This window comes from Chenopodium album, chromosome 10 (assembly GCF_948465745.1).
Source record: "Chenopodium album chromosome 10, dcCheAlbu1.1, whole genome shotgun sequence".
In the NCBI taxonomy this organism is placed as follows: domain Eukaryota; kingdom Viridiplantae; phylum Streptophyta; class Magnoliopsida; order Caryophyllales; family Amaranthaceae; genus Chenopodium; species Chenopodium album.
The window spans coordinates 12798606-12822748 of NC_137843.1; the positions used below are offsets into that span (position 1 = coordinate 12798606).

Below are 24143 nucleotides of genomic sequence, written 5' to 3' on the forward strand. Positions count from 1 at the left end.
TTATGTGTTTCTGATTTTTTCAAGTTATTTTCAATAGTTTTTGATGCCTTTTTGCTATAGTCATAACCTTCTTGTAGTCTTCTTTTACCCCAACCACGTCGAGTCACAAAGTAGGCATTCGCTCTATAGAATGTCATTCTAACTAGAGCAGTGATAGGTAAAAATTGAGCTCCTTTCATCACACCATTGAAGCATTCTGACATATTTGTGGTTCGTATACCGTATCTCAACCCACCATCATGATAGATTGACCTCTCATACAATGGTTTCTCTGCCAACCATTCGCGAGCTTTTAAGTTCAATTCACCAGTTATGTTGAAGTAGTAAATAAACTTATTTTTTTGACGTGCATCTGCGGCACTGCCAAGTAAGTTTTTCAAGTGAGCATTCTTAAATTTGGTATTGAAATTTGACGCTAAATGACGAATACAAAACCTATGGTGAGCATGTAGCTCTTTCCATCCACTACCCCCCAGTCATTGTCTTCAAAATTGAGGCATGCCTATCTGAAATGACACAAAGACCCTCTCTTTGGGTAACTGATTGTCGTATGCATAACATAAACCATTCCCATGCGACACCAGTCTCTCCTTCAACAACAACAAAAGCAAGAGGAAACAACTGAAAATTCGCATATGTGGCCATGGCAATGAGAAGTGTGCCCTTATATTTTCCATAAAGATGGGTTCCATCAATGGTAATAAGTGGCCGGCAATGTTTAAACCCATCAATAGATGGCTTAGAAGCCCAAAAAACTCTCTGGAAAATATGTGTAGAAGGGTCTAGTGTTGGTATCTTACACCAATGAACCACGGTACCTTCATTTGATTCTCTTAATGCTTGCATAAATTTGGACAACTCTTCATATGATCTCTCTCAATCCCCAAAATCCCCAAAAATAGTGGTGATTGCCTTTTGCTTGGCTAACCAAGCCCTCTTGTATGTCATGGTATAATGAAATCGATCTTTGATAACTTGCACTATAGCACAAATTTTAAAGGAGGGGTCAGCTCGTATGAGATCAATTATAACACCACAAAATCCGAAGTCAAAAGGGGATGATCAACCTTATTAATATCCCCTACACATGTGCTTGCATGAGGTCCTTCATACTTCACAATTCTAATGTGGGAAGGGCTGGTAACTTGATTGCACGCAACCTCCGATCCACGGACATTTGCATTTTTCTTTTCTTATGCACTCGACAACATATGTTTCTGGTTTCACTTCCTTCACTCAAAATGTTTGATTTTTGCGTATAGAGTATAGTTTGACAGCATCTTTTAATTGGTGCAAAGTATCAAACTCTTGACCAATTATAAACTCACCCTCAGCACAAAATTTGTTGTTCCCTGACCAAGTTCTCCATGAATCAAGCACTATTAGGTCTACCTCTGGAACATTGTTAAAATCTTATGTTGGTGCACTTTCCTTAATAAGAATCTCATTAGCTTCTCTTACATCATCATCTTCACCCTCATCACTATCCACCATAACATCATCACCTAGCAAATCTAGCTCGGGGTTTAATGAGTTATAATCACCAAAAGAAGCATAACCTGTACGAGGCGAGAGAGGAGTTGGGGAAGACACATCTAATAAATGATCAAAAATGTAATGATCATCGGTGAACATTCTTGTAAATGATCCCATCCCTTCATTAGGAATTGTTCCCTTTGAGTTTGAAAGCATACCCGACAAAGAATCCACGGTAGGAAAAGAACCAATGTTGTCAACCACTCTTTGTTGCTTGGGAACCAATTCCATGTACAATTGCATATTAGACATTGAATTCTTTCTCACAACCACCCACATGTCTCTCAATGAGCAATCATCATGCAACCGAACAGTTGTGTATGAGTTATGTATAGGGTACCTCCCTTGCATCTTCAACTCTAGATTTTGTCTATCACACCCAAAAACTTCATATATTTTACTCAAAACCTCTAAGAAACTCATAACATGACTAATGAATAGAAACCTATTCTCCCCACCTACATACGACACATCTCCTTCGTCCACAAGTTCCCCACTCAAATAACATAGTAGGGGGAAGTTTGAGAGCTCCATACTATTCTAAATTCAGAATTTTAGCATATATAAGTAACATAAGACCAATATTTCTAATAGATTAAAAAACAAAAATTCAAAATTTAATTTTGTAAACATCTACTTACTACATGCATTATACATAGGTATAGAAGCCAAAGTATAGATACAAAAAATAAACCACTGCAATACACCAAAACATTCAATTAAATAAACCCTAAAATGATAATTGTTCAACTTCATGAATTTTTCAACTTTATGCCCAAAAATTAACCATAATTTCGACTCTATTTAAGAATAAAACAAAACATTCATGATGAATGATAAAATTAACAATGGAAATAATTAGGGCTAACCTGAGATATATGAATGACGATTAGGATGACGATAATCAGGCGGTGGCGCCACCTACTGACGACGTTGAAGACCGTTGGCAATGACAATTGACGATTGATAGAATTATGGTTAAGAGTATTGCCCTGCTTTGCTATTGTGAAAAAAGACTAAGTGAAGAAGATGATCGTGGGAGAATAGAACCAAGTGAAGAAGAATACAAAAGGTTAGGCATTAAAAAAAACATGTCATCAGTTTTATTAATAAACCGCCAATGTTGATTGCAGTTTTAATGATAAAACCGCTAATATTGATTGCGGTTTTATTATTTAAACCGTAATTGCCACTAGAGGTTTACATATTAAAAAATGTTTGAAAAAATTAGGGATCCGATCCTACGTGGATACTATTCAGGGAATATGTTTTTAAAACGACCCAAAGTAGGAATTAATTTTGATTTAAACAATTGCTAGGGAAATCGTTCTTTCTCTTGGGCATGTATGCCGATGCTAATCTTCGATCAATAATATCTTTAATTCTCAATAAGTATAAACTCTAACAATTAATAATCAATAATCTATTCATTAAGACGATTCCAACGAGTACCCACAAGACTATTTTTTCTTATGTATAAATCACAAACATTAGTCAAAGTAGGACAAATGAATAGTGTAAAAAATAGAAATTGAGCAATTAAGTATTTAACGGAGGGAGTAAGAAATTTAAAAGTAAAGGAGATGTTGACACAAGAGTCGGGAGAGAAAAAAATTTAATTATACTTCGTATTTGTATTAATGATGATTAATTGATGTTAGTAAAAGTATTTTCTTCTCATTTATTCTCTCTCACAATGCCCAAAGGTTGACCCAAAAGAACTTTTTCTCAAACTCTACTTTATTTTTTTCAAAATCAGCTACAATAGCACTTATAATATGTCTCATAAAATATTAATGAGCCGAAACATTTTTGACATATATGTATGATGTATCCACGATTTTCAATGTGGTAAGGGCATGGCATGTACAAAACCCTAACTAGATTCTATTGAAGTCAAGAAATTAAACATAGGTTGCATTGGCATGTAACTTTTGGCATGCATGGGCGCGTTAACCTTGTAGGAGCATGCCAAATTGTGTGGCACATCGGTACAACTTCGAATAAAACATGTGGCTTTCATTTTGCTCACCTTTTAATACCCCTACATCACCTAGGAAACACGATATGATGTGCCATCTTTATTTGTGCATTTTCAGTACATATTGTTGCTTTGACTTGTGTAATAACCAAAGCCAAGACCGCTTAAGCTTTTGTTGATTTCCTCAATTGAGTCATGTCTAACATACCTCTAAGAGCATCCATACCAATGGTACAAAATTACGCCATAGCAAGGAGAAGTGGGAAAAATGTATACCATTGAACTCCATCAATGGTATAGTTTTATACCACATCATGGTATATACCACGTCATGGTGTACTATTCTTCAATCCATTCAAAATTACTATTGCGTTTTACTTTTAAAAGACATTTAATGAAAATTAATAATTTTAAATTTATTTTAGCACTATTTATGATTATGTGAGAGCTATTTCTATAAAAAAAACATCCATATATACGTATTAAAAATGTATGGAAAAAAAGGGATGGATAACATTTTAACTCATCATTCAACCTTTTATTACCATTTTAATTTCAAAATTACCTCATCCTAGTGACTAGAATGAACATGAATACTCTACTTACCTACTTATTGAGATATGTAATTGGTTTGTACAACATTTGAACATGCAACAACCTCAACTTTATACGCACGATGCCAACTAAACAATGTCATATTTTATCACTTTGGTTTTTTTGTAGATGCACATCACTTTTTGTTTATGAAAGTTTTAATTTAGATGCATCACTTTTATCTTTAATTAATAAATTCTCTTTATATCTCATATCACATGTATTTTCCCTATATATCCATTTCATCTACTCTCTCCGTCCCATAATATAGTTCCTATTATGTTTTTTTCACGGTATTTAAGAAATGGGAGGAGAAGTAGAAAAAGAACCTTAAAAGTGGAAAAAAAGCTAGACAAAAGTATAAGGTAAGTGGATAATTTAAGGGGAAAAAAGTGAAAAATACAATTATATACAAAAGTTAGGCCCTGTTCTTTAGAGCTTATGGGCAGAGCAGAGCAGGGGTTAGCAGAGCAGAGCAGATTAAATTTCAGGATAGTAGAGCAGAGCAGAGCAGAGCCGAGCCAAGCAGAGCAGATTTCTACATTAATATTAATACTATTATTAATGTTATTATTATTAATGTTGTTATTATTATTATTATTATTATTATTATTATTACGATTATTATTGTTATTATCTCAAAAACAAAAGTCATACAATCTACAATAAATTAGTGGGAAGCCAAGATACAATCTGGGCCCCCACTCCTCTATCTACAATAAAGTCATACTATTATTAATGTTATTATTATTAATGTTGTTGTTATTATTATAACTATTACTATTACTATTACTAAGTGCATATACCATTGATTTAGGTGAGTGAAAACATAAATATATGTATACCATATTTAACATATGTTAATAGTAGAAAGATAAAAGACAACGGTTTACTTATATTTATTTCACAAAAATTTTAAAATAAAATAATTTAATGAGTAATAATGATTTTACTAATAAATTTGTCTTAATCATATATTTTATACCCTAAATATAATAATGATATACAAAGTACTACTTGAAAACAACCTCTTTTTTTTAATTCTTAAATTGTATGGAAAGATTTGAAAAATAATTCAACTCAATGAACTAACAATCAATACCCACATACATATAATGTTTCTACACATTGTGATTCGAATATCAAATGTTTATAAAAGAAATTGTTATTAATTGTTATTATTATTATTTATTTTTTTTGAAAGAATTGTTATAATTATTAGAAATTATTAATTAATAATATTATTAAATATTAATTCTTAATAGTTTGAATTATTAAATATTAATAATAATAACTATTATTATTAATTATTATTATGATTAATAAATATTAATTATCATTAATATTAATAATTATTATAATTATTTTATTAATAATTATTATAATTATTCAAAATAATAAATTATTATCATCAATACAATATTAATTATTATTATTATTGAATATTAATTATCATTATTGTTATTATTAATTATTATTTGAAAATAGTGCAGAGCAGAGCAGTGCAGAATAGAGCAGAGCAGTGCAGAATAGAGCAGAGCAGAGCAGATTTCTTTTGAGCAGAGCAGGGCTCAGCAGAGCAAAGCAGAGCAGAGCAGCTCTAAAGAACGGTGCCTTAGAGAGAAAGTGGAAAAGTACAATGCAAGTGGATAATTTAAAGGTAAATTAGGAAGTTCAATGAATAAAGTTAAAAAATTAAAAGCATAATGGTCTTTACATACTATCCAAAGATAGAAATAGAAACAACATTTTGAGTCTCTAACATAGGAAAATAGAAACAATATATTGTGGGACAGAGGGAGTACATAGAAAAAAAAAAAATTTGTTTAGAAGTCCATGATTTTTTAAGTGATGCATTTTAAAAAAAATATACCAAGGAAGTACTATATCCTTTTGCAAACAATAGATCAAAATGCATTGAATGACCATAGAAATCAAACATATAGTATCACTTTCTTCTTATCGGTGAATCCCAAAATCATCTAAACTTGATAGAAAAGCTTTAACCACTCCATTTACCCCCCTCGTCCACTCTCTTATTTTAAGTTTTGTAAAATCAAAATATTTTATCTTTAAATCTTTATTCACTAGATTTCTTTTGTCCAAATCAAAGAGGTACGTTTAAGGATTAATGATGATCAACCTTTTATGGTAGCAGCCGAACTAGTAGCTTAGCCTAGTCAATTCTTCCACTACTCTGGCAAATTGGCAGAATTTGTAGAGAAGAGAGAAAGAAACAGAGGAGACGACGACTTATGTCAGCCTTCTCTTCTTCTCTGAAGATTAACAAGAAGAAAAGATCTCTCCTTTCTCTCTCTAAATTCTAGATTATATTCTCCCCTAAATCTGATTCACGAAACTAATCATGGGTTTGATCGATTTCTTCACTTCCATTGATTGGCAACAAGAATCTGACCCCAGTTCTCATGATTTCATTGTTCTTCCCTTTTTTGCTCTATTCTTTCCTTCCGTTCGTTTCTTCTTGGATAGAGTTGTTTTTGAGGTATAATCTAATCCCTTCAATCTTATCTCATCAATTTTTAGTTTTATTACAATTTTTTTTATTATTTTTTGTATTATGCTTTTGTCAATTGAGTGATTCATTGTATTGATTGATTGGTCTAAAACTACGTTATGATTGACATTATATGTTGGAACTATTGGGTTACTAATTTGATTGTTTTTGTGGTACGTGGTTTTTAATTGTTAGACCGTCTGATACAAGAATTTGCGGGTTTTTATTAGGGTGATATAAACTGTTAGACCGTCTGATACAAGAATTTGCAAGTGCCCCGAATGCCCAAACTATATATCCAAGCATTAGTTAAAGTTAGTCTTTTCGGCCTGGATTTCTAAGTGATGGTTAAAATATAGAATTCTAAAGTAGTCTTTTTGTGTAAGATTATATACACAACTTTATTCCTACTCCAATTATGTTATGTCAATTGCTGTAAAAGGTGTAATTTTATGGCCTGAGTGTTGAACGAACATGTTAACATGTTTGTGTTTAACTGAATTATGGGTTGTGGTAATTCAGTTTAGTCCAGCACTCCAGTGTTGTTCGAATTGTTGCTTAACACTATGTTTGGATAACAATAGTGAAGGGAAAGGGAGGGGAAGGAAAAAGAGGGAAGGAAAAGGGACGGGAGGGAGAAGGTGAATTTCCATTTTCCTTCCAAATCTCTCCAACAATGGAGGGATTTGGTTTATTAAAAGGGGAAGGAAAATGGATCCTTCCAATTTTCTCCCCTTCCCTCCTTGCATTAGATATCCGAACAAAGGATGACGCATCCCTCCATGTCTCTTTTCTTCCTAACCTCCATTTCTCTTTATCCAAACATAGAGTAAGTTGGCGTCGCCTAAAATTCCTCTACCTCTTATGGGGATTGAATAAACAGTTCACCCACTCCGAGTCAGTTAGAAAAGCAAGGTCTTTATGTGATAACCCATGCTTTTGCTCTTCATTAATGTTATAATGCCTTTTTGCAAGAAATGTAATTTCTCTAGCACAAAAATGATAGGGAGTGTTGCTATATTTATTGAGTACTTTGTAGATGGAAAAACTAATATCAAGTTCAGAGTAATGGTCATATTTCTTTGAGGCGTCCTTATCTCATATTTTGTCATAGGATCATTGGCTAACCCCTCCTGTTTCTCATATAGGAGTGAATATCAGGAAACAATGAGATTACAATGTATTGAGTAAGGACTAGATGGATACCAATGCTATAAGTCTCATTGTGTGATTGTGTCTAAATTTTAAACTATTGTAATGCGATCTTTGCATCATCTGGTGATAGTGTACTTAAGGCTATTCAGAGAGGTGGGGTGCCATGGTATGCTTTCTTCTACACCATTTTCCGAACCTAAAGCGATAGGTTTTGCTAGGCGTCTTGTCTAGATCAAACTTTACTGCCTTATTGGGATCTCAAATTATCTATAATATAAAATTTATAATGGGCTTAGTAGCCCTCTTTTGCAGTTTTAGTCTCACTTTTACTTAGTCATCATTCTTATTTTAACAAGTGGATCCAGACTTGCGATTCTGGAAATCATGCCATAGTGCAAAGTTAGTTGCTAGTGGTATTTTGTAGTTATGAGCTTGAAGTTCAATTTGTAAATTGAAGGGGTTTGATTCTGATTTTATCTTGTTAAGGCCTTCTGAGCTACTTCAGTATTTATGCTAGCATTCTACAGCTGTGTTCTATCTTGATCTAACATTTGTTTATTTGGTGCAGAAAATAGGGAAAAGGTTGATTTTTGGAAAGAATTATCATATAAAAGATGGTGATGCTGATGGGAAGAAGAAGCTAAGAAAGTTCAAGGAATCAGCTTGGAAATGTGTGTATTATCTGTCTGCAGAAATTCTTGCTCTTTCTGTGACTTATAGTGAGCCTTGGTTCACCCAGACAAAATATTTTTGGGTGGGGCCTGGTGATCAGATCTGGCCTGACCAGAAAACAAAGTAAGATACTTTACTCTCTTCTATGGCCACTTTTCTGCTTGCTTGTCAAAGCTTTATGTTGTATGCATTCTCTTATTGTTCTCTATGCAGGATGAAGTTGAAAGGCCTTTATATGTATACAGCTGGGTTCTACACATATTCAATCTTTGCACTTATTTTTTGGGAAACAAGGCGTTCTGACTTTGGTGTTTCGATGGGGCATCATGTTGCAACTGTCATTCTTATTGTTCTGTCTTATACTGCCAGGTATATTTTCTGACAGTTTATTCCTTACATACATATTGCGTTTCAGATTGTTCAGTCTTATTGAAATGCAGTATCTTGATGGTTCTGTTGCATGGAGTTATTTGCCAAATTATAATAACTTGGTTTGTTTTACAAACCACCTGTAGTTTATCACGTTTATTCTTTACTAAAAATAAACCTGTGTTAATTAGACACTGTCACTTTTACTCTTTTAGGTTAATAAGGAACAATGTCATTTTGGCACAAATATAATTCAATCTTATAGATTTTGTTATCGGGTGGAATCGGAAAGATGGTAGTATATTAATAGGTAGCTGAAGGAGGTAAGTTAAGGGTAGATTTGAACAAGATTACCCAATATTGTTGTAATTTGAATAGATAATCAATAAACTTTATTGATCAAGACTCGATAAGGTAGATTGTCTGATTCTCCATCGCATTTAGTTCTTTAAACTGTACTTTTCGTATTGATATCTTTTTACATGCGTGATATGTCTTAGATGCATTGATCCACACCCCTCTCTAGATTATTACTTGAAAAAGGAACAGAAAACAAGAAAAGGTTAAACTGCAGAAAGTATATAAACCTAAACAATATTTTTCGCAACTTATGGCTTTGGCTATGCCATTTATTGCTGTTATTAAAATTCAGAAGGAGCAATATTCCGTAAGAGATCAATGATGTATGGCCGTATGAGTGTATGGTCAAGTCCATCTTTCAGTATCAAGTTTACTGCATATTTAGGAGCGATTCTGGTTGTAAACAACAACAACAAAACCTTAGTCCCAAAATGATTCGTGGTCGTCTAACCTGAATCGTCATAAGGAGCAATTTCATATATTCTTGCTACTTTCAGGATATCTGCATTATCCCCCCCCCCCCCCCAAGTCATCTCATCTACCACCATTTTAAAGTAATCATACTTCGTTGTTGTCTGATCCATCGAGCTCCGCAGTACTCTGTGCCATACTTTGAAAGCTATATATTTTAGTTGCAGACTTGCAACTGCAACGAACTACATATTCTTCTGTGTTTAATTTCCAATTTGCTTTACTTTGATAAGTATAGTAACTGGTGCAAAATTATATACCTAGTTTTCTAGGGAACATATTACGCTTCTCAATCTTCACCTCTTTGTTGCTTACCTTCTGAATTTCTTGAAATGTAGTCCAAATTTGATAACAGTTTTAATTTTTCTGCTTCTAAAGCATGTGCTTCCAAAATTGCTGCCTTGAAATTTCTGCACCAGATAACATCAATTGAAAATTTCATGCAATTGATCCTATTGAGTTTCATGCATAACAACTATCATTCATTCTAAAGATTTATATAAAAATTTGTGTATAAAATTCTAGAGTAGGCAAGTGACTAAGCACTTGGCCAGTTGGCCCTTTCTATAAGGTAATGTAGCATCAAAACTACCATTGAACAGAAAACCTCAAATTCTGATGACAAAGCTTTCTCTTCATAATTTGTTAGTATTTTCCATCTAGTGGATGAAACTAAAGATGGGGTAAATGCCAAATTGGAGCAATGGAGCCAAGGGTTGGAATCTAGAGGGTTTAAGCAAAGTTGGAGTAAGACTGAATATTTGGTATGCCGCTTTGGTACTCAGAGGGGGACAAGTGATGATGTGGTGAGTTTGAATGGAAAGGACTTGACCATGAGTGAATGTTTTAAATATCTTGGAACGATCGTCTAGAAAAATGGTGACGTTGATCAAGACGTGGCGCACGGGGTGGCTTAAATGGATAGCGGCTACGAGAGTGCTATGTGATCGAAGCATTCCCTTGTAATTGAAGGGAAAATTGTACAGGACTGCTATGAGACCAGTGTTGCTTTATAGTACCAAATGTTTGGCTTCTAAGAAGGAGCACAGTAAAGGATGAAGGTTACGGAGATGTGCATGTTAAGGTGGATGTGCGGGAGCACTTTAGGAGATAGAATAAAAAATGAGGTTATACGCAAGAAAGTAGGCGTGATAGGCATTGCAGCCAAATTAAGGGAAAATCGTCTGCGTTGGTTTGGACATGTAAGGCGGAGACCCTTGAGCGCACCAGTATGAAGAGTGGAAGAGTGGGACCATGGAGGGGTTAAACGAGGGAGAGAGAGACCGAAAATGACTTGGTGGAAGGAGTTAGGAAGAATATTAAGTATATGGATTTGCATGAGGATGAGACATTGGATCGTAACGGATGGAGTAGGAAGATTTTTTGTCGATGACTACACACAATAATCACTTTTGGTTCATGTAGCTGACCCCACTTATAGGAGTAAGGCTTTGATAGATTCCATCCACATGCATCACTAGATTGAAAAGAACATTGGCTTTCAAATTTCAATTTAATGATGCTCCAACTTTTATGAACAAAGGCATATACCGTGCTGACCTGATACTCTCACGACTGGAGTTTCCATATGAGTTGGAAATGGGGTAACAGGTTATGAGACTTACGACCCTCCCAATTGAAGGTCAATGAATTCAGGGTCTAAGTGCTTGATCTTTTTTTTTGAAATTGTTGATAGATGCCCTCACTTAAAGCTTCTCACAGACATTTACTACTTGTCTTTCTCTCCAGTCTTTTCTCTCTTTCTTTGATTATACTTAGGCAAGTAAGGGGTTAGGGAAAAGGAAGAATAATGTTGTAGTGGGGATCTTATGCAGACTCAGTTGTGAAAAGGTAAATGGCTGTGATATTATATTATTATGCTGGGTTTTAAGGTACTTATCTCCATCAGCACCTGTATGCCATTTTGTTTCCATCCTTATTGTCCAAGGCAACAGGAAAAGATTGGAATTTCTGGTCTAACCCAATGAAGTTTCAAATGAAGAGAAACTCTAATAGCTTTTAATTTCTGTACTAAAATCTATCTTCTTGCTTCACTGAAATTCTTTACCTGGAATATTCCCCTTGGCTGCTACCTTGGAGAAAGGTGATCTTTAGCTGGAGCTGCAGACATCAAATATCCTTGGTAGGAAAGAAGTTCTAATATGAATCTCCTTGAATTCATAAACTCAAAGCTGAAAATCCGTCGACCAATTCTTATGAAATCTTTCCAGCTTAACAATTCATAATTTTTTAAAATGAATAATCTGCTTTGATGACTGACCCTCACAGCATAAAACCAACTTATATATATATATATATATATATATATATATATATATATATATATACACTTTTACTTGTATTAATTTACTCAATTTTGTTTTATAAACTGTATTGATTTCTTTGCTAAAGTTTTCTCAAACCATTATGTTTTTTACTCGTTTTTATCACTCATTTAAAACTTTCTTAAATTTTATTCTTTGATACTCTTTTAAAACTCTCTTAAATTTTACTTGGATGCTCATTTTTTTTCTCTGTTTGTACACCTTTTTTCAAACTGGTTATTTTGTTGTGTCCTTTTTTCTGTTGATGTTCCTTATGAAGATTCATGTTAGCCAATCCCAAATTTGTTGTTGTTGATGATGATGTTAACACTTGTCGTAGTATATACTATATAGGAGGCATTTGTTTTAGCATGAATGAAGTGGAAGTTAAATATGGCTTCATCAAAAGCAACAGTGCTCCATGCTGCTATTATGAACCAGTAACATTATCATTATGTGCTTCAAAGGGTACCATCTTGTAAACATTGAGAATTAATTATATCAGGGTATCTTAATATGAATGTAGTAAATACAGCTTTGACTACATTTTAGATGTGCTTGAGCATGCAAATCTCATGTTTTTGTGCCAATTTATTTATTTATTATTTTTTTTTTCCTTGAATGTGCAGATTTGCTCGAGCTGGTTCGATGATCTTAGCTCTCCATGATGCAAGTGATGTGTTTCTTGAGGTTGGGAAGATGTCGAAATACAGTGGTTTTGAAGCAATTGCTAGCGTCTCTTTCATTTTCTTTGTTATATCTTGGATCTTGCTCCGCCTCATATACTACCCATTTTGGATTCTTTGGAGTACAAGGTTAGTTCTTTGACACATTCACTTGTTTATGAAAACCAGTCTTCTTTACCTCACTTCATAAACTTGTTCTTCTCATAATCAAATCAGATTAAGCAGACCAAAAAGAATCACACCAGAGCTTCAATCTGGTTTAGTTATCACTAAATATTTATAGTTGGGTAATAATATAAATTGTGAATATTAAAAATTTGGATTATACATACACGAATACAACATGATCCCACTTGATAATGTTTTTTTTCGTCTTTCTTTCTTTCTTTCTTTTTCTCTTTATATACGAGTGTAAATGGTCAAAATTTATTTAGACCTGGACATCAGGTCAGAATAAACCAAAGCAGTATGATTTGGACCAGTCCAGAATCAGGACACCTTATTTAAGTTGAAGAGTACATATCCTTAATTTACTGAATTGAAAAACCTCTTGACCTATAATTATGAATTTATGATTGAAGTCCAATGGCCCTGCCATTTTTTCTGGACAAAGTAGCCGAGTCATTCACTCTTTTTGTTTTTTATTTTTTTTATTTTTTTTTATTTTTTATTGCTCCAGTTCTGTCTACTTTATTCTCTTATTGTTTAAATTTCAGATTCCTTGTTTTCTAACTTATAAAGATTATATCTGGATCACATATTCTGGGCTGAAGGCAGGAATATTACTGAATCTTTACTATTTAGTGCCTGTTTGGCCGGGTTTCTCAAAGTGCTTCTAAGTGGTAAAAGGAGAAACTAGGCCAAACAGTCTGATTTATATAAGTAAATTCAGCTTCTCGAGAAGCCCACTATGGAATATAATACGCTGTAGAAGTAGAAGCTACAATTTGTAGTTTCTTGGTTCAGTTTCTCGGGGAGGAGTTTTATTCCATTAAATGAAAATTTATGTGGACCAATATACCCTTAAAAAAAGTTAAAATGACCATATATCCTCATATAATCAAGCCCTTTATCCTCACTCTCCTCTATCTTTATCTTTGTAAATTTGACCACAACTCCATCAAAACATGCTTTGTATTTGCAATTAAAACCCCGAAGCTCTATTATCGCTGACCTGGTGGAGATTGTGGTGGCGAAATTGGTGAACTTGTAGAGGAGCGGGTGGGAGGCCGGATTGATGTATCCGATGATTTTTAGGATGGATTTTTATGGGTTTAGCAAGTGACATATTAAGAATAGCAAGTGATGGTGCCGTGGTGGTTTGAAGCAGTAGCACTAGTGTTAAAGATAATGGCTTACAGCAGTAGCACTAGCAGGGAAAGACAGAGATATGTGAGAAAGATAATGGGTCTTATATCATTAAAAAAAAATTGAATAACATGTACTCCACTCATTTTCATTTATCAAATAAAATTAATCTTTAATTATCAAATAAACATTAATCTTCTTTTTATCAAATACTTCATACAAATTAATCTTCTTTTATCAAATACACAGTAATCTTATTTTATCAAATAAGCATGGCCGTACTATGCCACTTTACAATGGGCCAAACAATGTAAAATTGTTCTATTTCTCAAAAGCACTTCTAAAATTTTGTTGCCAAACAAATATGTCTCTAACAAGTTTTTTTTCTAGGAACAGTTTCTGAAAAATTACTTCTAGGAAACAGAAATTGTTTCCAGAAGCTTGGCCAAACAGACCCTTAGTATTTTCATATATTCTGAAATTGTTTCCTTTAAGGGGCTTTTGGGAGATGTCTTCTTTATTGCGGATAAGGGGTGCATGTTGTTGCTGCTTTGTTATTGTTGTAGCTGCTCTTGCTCCAGGCTTCCAGCTACTTCGGTTTCTTGGTTATTTCCCCTCCTATATATAGTAAATACATGTCTTCTCTTTTGTATGACAGCTATGAAGTTATCCAGTCAGTTGATAAGTCGAAACATCCAATAGAGGGACCTATTTATTACTACTTGTTCAACACTCTCCTGTACTGCTTGCTTGTTCTTCATATTTATTGGTGGGTGCTAATGTATCGAATGCTTGTGAAGCAAGTCCAAGCTAGAGGTCAGCTAAGTGACGATGTTCGTTCAGGTAAGCTTCTTGCTAAATTTCTTAATCTAATTTTCCTCAATTCTCTGAAATTGTAACCAAGCTAGTGTTTCTATGGTTCTATGCTGACTAGCTATGATGAGCACCATAACAACTATCAGAGTTGGCTCTTTTTTTTTTTCCTCTTTTATTTTGTTCACTGGAAAGCTTTTGAGAATGACAACATTCCTTTTGGTGCGTAAAAAATGGAAAATAACACTTATGAAAACGTAGTAAAAGTGTAAAACACTTGCAGATCTGTGTTATCTCGCATTTAGTTATATTAAGAAAAGAATGTTTCTCATTCTTGTCCTTGTATTCTTTGTCTAAAATTTTGCACTCAAGGTTATGTGTTATCATGCATTTATTAATATGAAAAAGATACTTCTTTTCCATGTTCACCTCATTCTTCAACTTGAATTATTTTACTTATTTTTAGCGTAATAAGTTCAGATAAGTTAAGTTAAGGCCGTGTTTTGTTCACCTTATTTCCACTTATTTCAAAAAAAATAAGTTCAGATAAGGGTTAATAAGTTCAGATAAGATAAGTTTAGGAAAAATAAGTTTAGATAAGTTCAGATAAGTTGTGATAAGGGTTCATCATGTAAGAAATTGGAGGAGTAGCTACGTAGTGGGTTTGTAGTGGAAAGTTGTGATGAATTTGTATTGTGGGAAATGAATTGAAGTCAATGATGATGATGTATTTATTGCATGGCTTAAGTGAAGTGAGTACATGCAAGTATGCTCCTATTTATACTATGTATTTTCGGTTATAATTCCACCGACTTACCTCAACGATTTACTTCTACATGTTTCTATTTTTATCTAGATAAATCTAGGTGGTAGACTTTTATCTAGGTCCTTCTAACTACTAGATATTTATGCTAGATTTTTTTCTTAAGCAAGATATTTCAAAAATTTTCTAGATTATTAGCTTATTTTCAACACTCTCCCTTAATCAGAAAAATCTTGAACACCGAATTGTCTTCGAAATGGAGGAATTTATCTGTTGGTCTTGTTGAATTATAGCTCGATCTCCTGTTTATCGACCAGTTCTCGGATGAAGTGATGTCGTATCTCAATATGCTTCGTGCGACTATGGAAGACTGGATTCCTTGTCATGCCTCAATAGCTGACATATTGTCGCAATGGATGGTTGTTGGATCATCCGTGTCTTGCCGTAGATCTTGAAGAATTCTCCTTAGCCAGACTGCTTCACATGCTGCGCTTGTAGCTGATATGTATTCTGCTTCTGATGATGATAGTGCCACTGTTGCCTGTTTCTTTGATGACCAGGAGATGGACTTCGATCCTATCTGGAACACGTATCCACTCGTACTTCTTCGATCATCAATGCTTCCAACCCAGTCGCTGTCTGTATAGCTTGTGAGCTTGTAGTTGTTCTCGGACTCGTACATTATTCCATGGCTCTTCGTCCCTTTGATATACCAGAGAATCCTCTTTACTGCTGCAAGATGTGTCTTGCTAGGTTCACTCATGAACCTAGAGACAATGCTCACTGCATGTACTATGTCGGGCCTTGTGTTTGTGAAATAGATGAGAGATCCGACCATGCTATGATAGATCGATGCATCTACTTTCTCCTTTCCATCATATTCGATGCATCTACTTTCTCCTTTCCATCATATTTGGAGAGTTTCTCATTTGTAGCCATTGGTGTGGCCATTGGCTTGCAATCGCTCATGTTGAAATTTTTGAGCATATCTTCAACATATTTCTCTTGTGAGAGAAAAATTCTTCCTGGACTTTGCTTGACTTGCATGCCAAGGAAGTATTTCATAGCTCCAAGGTCGGTCATCTCATATTCTGACATCATTGCTTTCTTGAAATCTTCGATTATTTTTGGGTTAGTGCCCATGTAGATAAGATCATCTACATAAAGGCACAAGATGAGAAAATCATGTGACCTTGGGTCTTGATGTAGGGCTTTTTGTAAACCCATTTTTAAGATAGCCATCGATATTGCTATTCCATGCACGAGGAGCGTGCTTGAGCCCATAGAGGGCCTTTCGAAGGCGATACACCTTTTCTTCCTTGCCTTCGATTACATATCCTTGCGGTTGCTCAACATATACTTCTTCTTTTAGCTCTCCGTTAAGAAAAGCAGACTTGACATCTAATTGAAAGACTTGTAATTTAAGTTGAGCTGCAAGTGCAAGGACTGACTTGATTGTCTCCATTCGAACAAATGGAGCATATGTCTCGTTGAAATCAACTCCAAGTTGTTGTGAATAGCCTTTTGCAACTAGGCGAGCCTTGTATTTTTGAATGGAGCCATTTTCATTGTATTTGATCTTGTAGACCCATTTAAGGCCTATTATTTCTTTGTCTTGAGGCTTTTCAACAAGCTCCCATGTGTGGTTCTTCTCGATCATCTTGATTTCTTCATTCATGGCGTCAATCCATTTTTCTTCTCATGCTGCCTCTTGAAAACCTTGTGGCTCGCTGGCAATGAGAGCCATGATAGCATGATTACACTGATATTTATCCAAGTAGGTTGGAGGACACCTGGGTCGTGATCGTCGAACTTCTTGTGTTGGACTTGATTCTAGCGTTGAACTTGAGTTTGATGGTGACATTGGGCTGCTCGGTGGTGATCTTGGGCTGCTTGGTGTTGATCTTGGCTGGGCCTTCGCCTTGATATGGGCTTGGAGGTTGAATGATTGCTGTTGGAAATTCTAGATTGTGGATTGCTCTCGTTCCATTTCCATCGTGCTCCTTCTTTGAATATGATATCTCTGGAGATGATCAACTCCTTTGATTCGGGCTGATAGAGACGATATCCTTTTGACTCGTCTCTGTTTCCAATGAAGATACATTTTTCTCCTTTTCCGTCTAGCTTATCCCGTTTCTCCTTTGGGACGTGGGCATATGCAATGCACCCGAAAAGTTTGAGGTGCTTAACTCTTGGCTTTCGTTTGTGCCAAGCTTCGTATGGCATCATGCTTCTTATTGCTTTCGTGGGAGTCCTGTTAAGGATGTAAATAGCTGTGTGGACGGCTTCTGCCCAAAAATGTTTAGGCAGATTTTTTCCTTGCATCATACTCCGAGCCATTTCAGTAATTGTCCTGTTTCTCCTCTCTGCAACACCATTTTGTTGTGGTGTGCGTCTGATTGTGAGCTCCTTTTTGATGCAGTGTTCTTTACAGAATTTGTTGAATTCGTAGCTTGTGAATTCTCCCCCACGATCGGTTCTTAGAACCTTTATTGAATGCCCACTTTGTTTTTCTGTGAGGGTTTTAAATTGCATGAAGTGGAATAATGCTTCTGATTTTTTCTCCAAGAAATATACCCACATCATGCGTGAAAAATCATCAACAATCAACAAAAAGTATCTTTTTCCGCCAAGAGACGGATTCTTGGTAGGACCCCATATATTAGCATGGACACCAAGATGAGGTTGGGAATGGTGATCTATGCATTTTGCCATAGATACAACCCTCACAAATTTTCTTTTCATTGGTGATTGGTGGTAGCCCAATTACCATTTCTCTATTTTTTAACAGTTTTAAACTGTCAAAATTTAAATGCCCGAATCTCAAATGCCACAAGGTGGATTCATCCACTGTTATACTTAGGGCAGTGTTTGACTCCAATTGCATTTTAAGTGGAAATATTTTATTTGGAGTCATTTTAGTGGTAGTGATTAGTTACCCCTTTTTCTTGTCATATATGTGGCATTGATTATTATCAAATTTCACCATATAGCCCTTTTGGACTAATTGGCCCACACTTAGTAAATTTTGTGCCAGCAGGGACATAAAAGACGTCGGGGATGAATTTGAAGGAGCCATTTTTTGTTTTAACAACAATTGTTCCCTTTTCGGAAACTTCTTGATTACTCCCATCACCAAGAGTAATTTGTGATTTTATATTTTCATTAAGAGTGACAAAGAAATTTTTATTTCCGGTCATGTGGTTGGAACAACCACTATCTATATACCATATGTCATTTTGCTCTTCTTGAGCATTTAAACAGGTATAAAATAGTTGATTATTAGAGTTATTATTTTATGTAAAGTTGGCCTCTTCTTTTTGTCGGAAATAACAATCCTTTTCAAAATGAGAGTGTAGTGTACATCTTTTGCATTTTTACCGACAATCTCTTGTATTATGACCATTTTTCTTACATAATATGCCAAAAGAGTTATTGTGTCGGTTCCCTTGGTTTTTATAATTTCCTTTTCCCTGACCACGGTTATTAACATTTTTCTTTTTTGGTTGAAAATTATTTTCATGGCCATTTTTATTTTCTCCATTTGAAAATTTTAATTTAGCCTGAAAAGCTTGTTTTACCGGCTGCTCATCAAATCTTCGCATTCTTTCTTCATGAGCCAATAGAGAGCCCATTAGCTCAGTCATGTTGAGCAATTTTAAATCTTTATTAGACTCTTCTATAGCAGCCACTATGTGATCAAATTTTTTGGTAAGAGTGCGTAAATTTTTTTGGATTATTTTAACATCTTCAATTGTGTCTCCATTAGATTGAATTTGGTTTACAATATTTGAGACTCGATCAACATAGGATTGAATTGATTCATTATCGGTCATTTGTAGACTATCAAATTGACCCCACAAATATTGAAGTTTAAAAAGTATTACCTTTTCCGAGCCTCTATATTTTGTCTCCAGGATACTCCTCGCCTCCTTCGCCGTTGTAGCGGCCATGATCGTAGGTAGTATTGTTTCATCTACCCCACGATAAATTATGGAAAGGGCAAAATGATCCCTTCTTATGTTTTGTTTATATTGGCCTCTCTTAGAGGCATCCTAAGAAGCCTCTTCATTGGCATATTTGGGTTTCTCATAGCCATCTTCAATAATTTCCCAAATATCTTGGGTGATGAAGATTGATTTCATTTGCATACTCCAGTGATCAAATTTTTCCTCCTTAAATGTAGGTACCCAATTAACTTGGGGATTAAAATTGTTTGTGTTTGTGTTTAAGTTTGTGTTTGAAGAAGGGGAGGCCATTTGTATTTAGGTAGAGTTGGTGTTAAAATGAGGTTTGAAGATGGATGATAAAAATGGAGGCTTTGGATTAACTTTGCTCTTGATATCAAATGTAAGAAATTGGAGGAGTAGCTACGTAGTGGGTTTGTAGTGGAAAGTTATGATGAATTTGTATTGTGGGAAATGAATTGAAGTCAATGATGATGATGTATTTATTGCATGGCTTAAGTGAAGTGAGTACATGCAAGTATGCTCCTATTTATACTATGTATTGTCGGTTATAATTCCACCGACTTACCTCAACAATTTACTTCTACATGTTTCTATTTTTATCTAGATAAATTTAGGTGGTAGACTTTTATCTAGGTCCTTCTAACTACTAGATATTTATGCTTAGATTTTTTTTCTTACACAAGATATTTCAAGAATTTTCTAGATTATTAGCTTATTTTCAACATATCAGGGCTACCCAAGTTCAATTTATGACTAAAATAAGTTCTAATAAGGACTAATAAGTTCAGATAAGAGGTGAGGTGAATAGAACACACCCTAAGTTAATATAAGTTTGGTTAAGTTAAGTTCAGGAAAAATAAATTCATATAAGTTTAGTTTTGTTCAGAAAAGTGAAAAATCAGGTGAATAGAACACATCCTTAATCCTTTAAGTGGAGTTGGCTACATTAACCAACTTGAGGACTTCCCACGAGGTCACCCATCCTAATAATACTCTCAATCATTGTGGCTCATGTCAAGCGATGTGACAAAGTTGTACACTGGCCTTCTGTAACCCTCCTCCTTTATCCAGGACCGGCGGGAGGAGTTTTTTTCATGTTCACCGCCATAATAAAATTAGTAGCCGTCATTTACTTTTTGCTAGGTCCGCTATCAACATTCAAGTTCAAATCCACAACTTGTATAGCTGCAAAAATGGAATTGTAATATGCATTAATGAGTATTTCTTTGCTTCTTTTTTTTTTTTGGTGCATCCACAAATGGTTGTGTCTATGATCCATAGTTAAGTTTGTAGACCCATAAAAAAAAAAAAATCAAAGTACGAGAAAAGAATTTCTGATTGAGTTGTTTAGGTATCTGGATGAGAATCATGATGAGAATAGTAGGAAAAAATATTAGTCATAAGATGTTATCGTGGGGAGCATGAAAGTTGTTAATGGGTAGTCAAGAAATATGACTTGTTTAGATAAAGATTATATTATGGGATTCATCTTTTTAGATTTCAGGTAATGTTTTGGAGTAACCCTGGAACCCTTAGTTATTTATGAGTATGAAGCATTGAAGCATATTGATGATAATACTGGGTTAATGACAGTTTATGATAATAAATGGATAATATTATTTATCTTTTTATATAAAGATTGTTAATGCGGATGGTCTGTATCTATATATTTGGATTCTTATTACGTGATGAACTGTCACCATAAAGCTCCAGTATGTGAGATTGCTAAAGTTTGATCAGTGAGATTTCCCACAACCAAATGGCTAATTGAGGATCAAATTTATACATACTACGTAGGTGGATAGGCATTTCTTACAGAGATTACTGATTTGTCTTCAAAGTATTCAGAAATTTTAAATGAATCTTTACTCATCTTATGTTTTATCGGGGAAAGTGATTTGGCTTCAGTGTACACTTGTAATTTAAATAGAAAAGACTTAGTTATACTATTTTGGTTCTCATATCAGGAACTATACCCATCTCATTTTACGTAGATGGACTATTGGACTCCTTTTTTAATTCTTTTCTTGTATAGCACAGAGGTCTTTCAGGAGCATTTTGCTGATATTTAAACTGTGATTTGGAGGTCCAGTTTGATTTCATTTTCCCTTTTGTGCTGCTCGTCCTCCATTTCAACTATTGACCATCAAAAGCATCCTTAGAAGCATGATAATGACACCTTTGACATATTTCCCGTCATTGACCTTAACTCTTAATCTGGCTAATCAATAAGGGTAAGGGCCGGGCCTGTTCTGTTCAATTTAGTTCAGTTCAGTTCAGCTCCAATCACTTCACTTCAGTTCAATTCCTAATTTCCTTCTCTCATAAGCAAATCATTTCAGCTCTATTTAGTTCAGTTGAGCCCCAATCAATTCAGTTCAGTTGTTTTCAGTAAATCGGAATAGGCCCTAAGTCTGGGACTTTGGGGTGATTAACGAGTTGTAGAATTTATTGTTGTGTGATCTTATACTTCAGTCAATTAGGTTGGCATTATTATTTGTGGCAAAAATATTGACCTTCTAAGGAGCATTTTAAGAAGACTAGTATATCAGGGTTGTTTATGTTGATGAATGTGTGAGAACACCTTAAGGAATAATTTTGCATATTGTGTATTATAAAGGGATAATCAACTACGTTGGTTTAGGTCTTTTAAGGAATGTGGGATGTAAACTAGGGGATGTACCTGTAAGGAAGGTAGAGGATTGGGATAATGGAGATTTCAAGAGAAGTCAAGGGAAGTTAAAGATGACTTGATTGAAGGGAGTAAAGACATGAATAAAGTGGGTTTGCAAGAGAATTTAGCAGTCAAAACAGTCTGATGGAGGAAGACTGTATTTGTGGATATAGGGAATAAATTCTCGGTTCATGCAACCGACCCCAGCTATTTTAAAATTTTGGCTTTGTTTTCTTTCTCCTCTCAACTTGTTTCAATCCTACAAATGTCATCTATGCTCATCTAAATTCAGTTGCTATGTACTCCCCCCGTTCCTATTTGCTCTTCTTGGAAGGAATGTCTCGATTACAATCAAACTGTGCACCTACTTATATAAAGAAATTTTATCATGTCATCATGTGGGATCTTGTCAGATTTGTGAATCGTGAGACTCGTAACAAATGCATGATTAAAGTTGGCATTGAAAACATTGAAGGAAGAACAACGGAGAGAGTATCACTTCTGGAAAGGCAGTCTCTCTTTTTGACCAATATACTTCCACTTACCTGCTTACCCACCTTTTATTACTTTCTAAACGATCCCCACCAATTCCCCCTTCCCTGATTACTGTTGAACTGATTGTATAGACCTGCCAAAGTTAGCTTGCTGCTGCCCCACCGCACCTCCATTACTGCCTAGGTTCCTTCAGCCTCCATTGTTTGTCCCTTCCCTTCTCATGCTCTCCTCCTCTCGTTCCCATTGATAGCATAGATTGAGAAGTTCAAAGCAAAATTATGAATAAGCTCCCACCACAAGGGTTTCTAAATTTTGCATCGGAACTCATGCCACCAATGCAAATTATTTGTTGTGTACAACTTTAATATCAATTATAAAATCTGTCTGCATTTCTTGTTTGATTGTCAACGTCAATGATATTCTGATTGCTATTATTGTTATTCTGTAGATTCTGAAGACGAACATGAAGATTGATCTAAAAGGGATCATAACACTAGATGTTGCAGAGGTAGCATGTATGCTGTATTTCTTTTCCCTTTTCTCTCCTCTTTCTGTTCTCTTTAATTTTTGTGTGGACTTTGGGGAAGGACTGCCAATTTAGCTGTTCACCATCTTGCATCATAGTCAAGGGCTTATGCTGTAAGCATTTGTTTTTCTTTGAAAACCATTTTCTGCTTACGGTATTATTTACTGACAACTTGCATTTGCTATTCTTGTACAGGGCGTACTGTACTGAAGGCGTAGTGAAGTGGCAATTCGATTTGCATATTAGCCATTCAACAACACTAATGTAACCCTCGACTTGAAGAGAGTTTGAGACGCTGCATTCAAGGGATTCTTTTTAACTAGTAGGGTTCTCAAGATGCACCTTTCTTGTAATCTTTTGTTCCAACAGTCGAGCAATTCATAGCAATTTTTTTGTGATAGTTAACAGTTTTCCACATATAACCAAAGATATTCGAGGTCTCAGCCATCTTGTGCAGTATTCAAGTGTAACATAATTTAGTCTACTCAAGGTCTCTGACATTCCAAGAAACTTCATTCTATTATTTGATATTTCTGAATCGAATAAGACTGTCGGACAGTGTGTAAATTGCTAATCTATTGCCATCTTGCACTCTTGCGCTCTCTCTTCTATGTTCGTGAACCTTAAAGCAAGCAGCAAAGGTAGAGTATACCGATATGCATGCGTCTTGATAAGGTTAGTATGACAAGAATTGCTTTCTTTAGCTAAGATGAAAGGGATTGTAAGATTAAAAGCGCGTACAGGATGGAAAATGCAATTTTATTTTTTTCCTCTTAAAGGTTAGATAAAAGACCCTATTGAACTAGCACCTTTTACAGGTTAAGCTAGCTCCGCAGGCCAACCCTTGAGAGGGGAGGGGGGGTTGGGGCGGAGATAAGGGAATTTCCCTACTTTCTAGGAAATGTAGTAGGTATGACTCAAACTTGTGAC

At 35.0% G+C, this 24143-nt stretch overlaps 1 protein-coding gene across 2 annotated transcripts; it reads left to right on the top strand.

Annotated features, from left to right (window-relative positions):
- The first annotated feature begins 6272 nt into the window (after nucleotides 1–6272).
- Nucleotides 6273–23786, top strand: LOC145563595 (ceramide synthase 1 LOH3-like). 2 transcript variants are annotated; one of them, XM_081624041.1, is made up of 7 exons: nucleotides 6273–6614; nucleotides 8350–8576; nucleotides 8667–8822; nucleotides 12607–12792; nucleotides 14630–14814; nucleotides 23136–23202; nucleotides 23409–23786. In XM_081624041.1, exons 1-6 carry the CDS (start codon nucleotides 6477–6479, stop codon nucleotides 23159–23161), a joined length of 918 nt encoding a protein of 305 aa, XP_081480167.1. In that variant the 5' UTR covers nucleotides 6273–6476; the 3' UTR covers nucleotides 23162–23202; nucleotides 23409–23786. The 2 variants fall into 2 exon arrangements, with proteins under 2 accessions (XP_081480167.1, XP_081480168.1); XM_081624042.1 differs by having other exon boundaries at nucleotides 23136–23195.
- The last annotated feature ends 357 nt before the right edge of the window (nucleotides 23787–24143 follow it).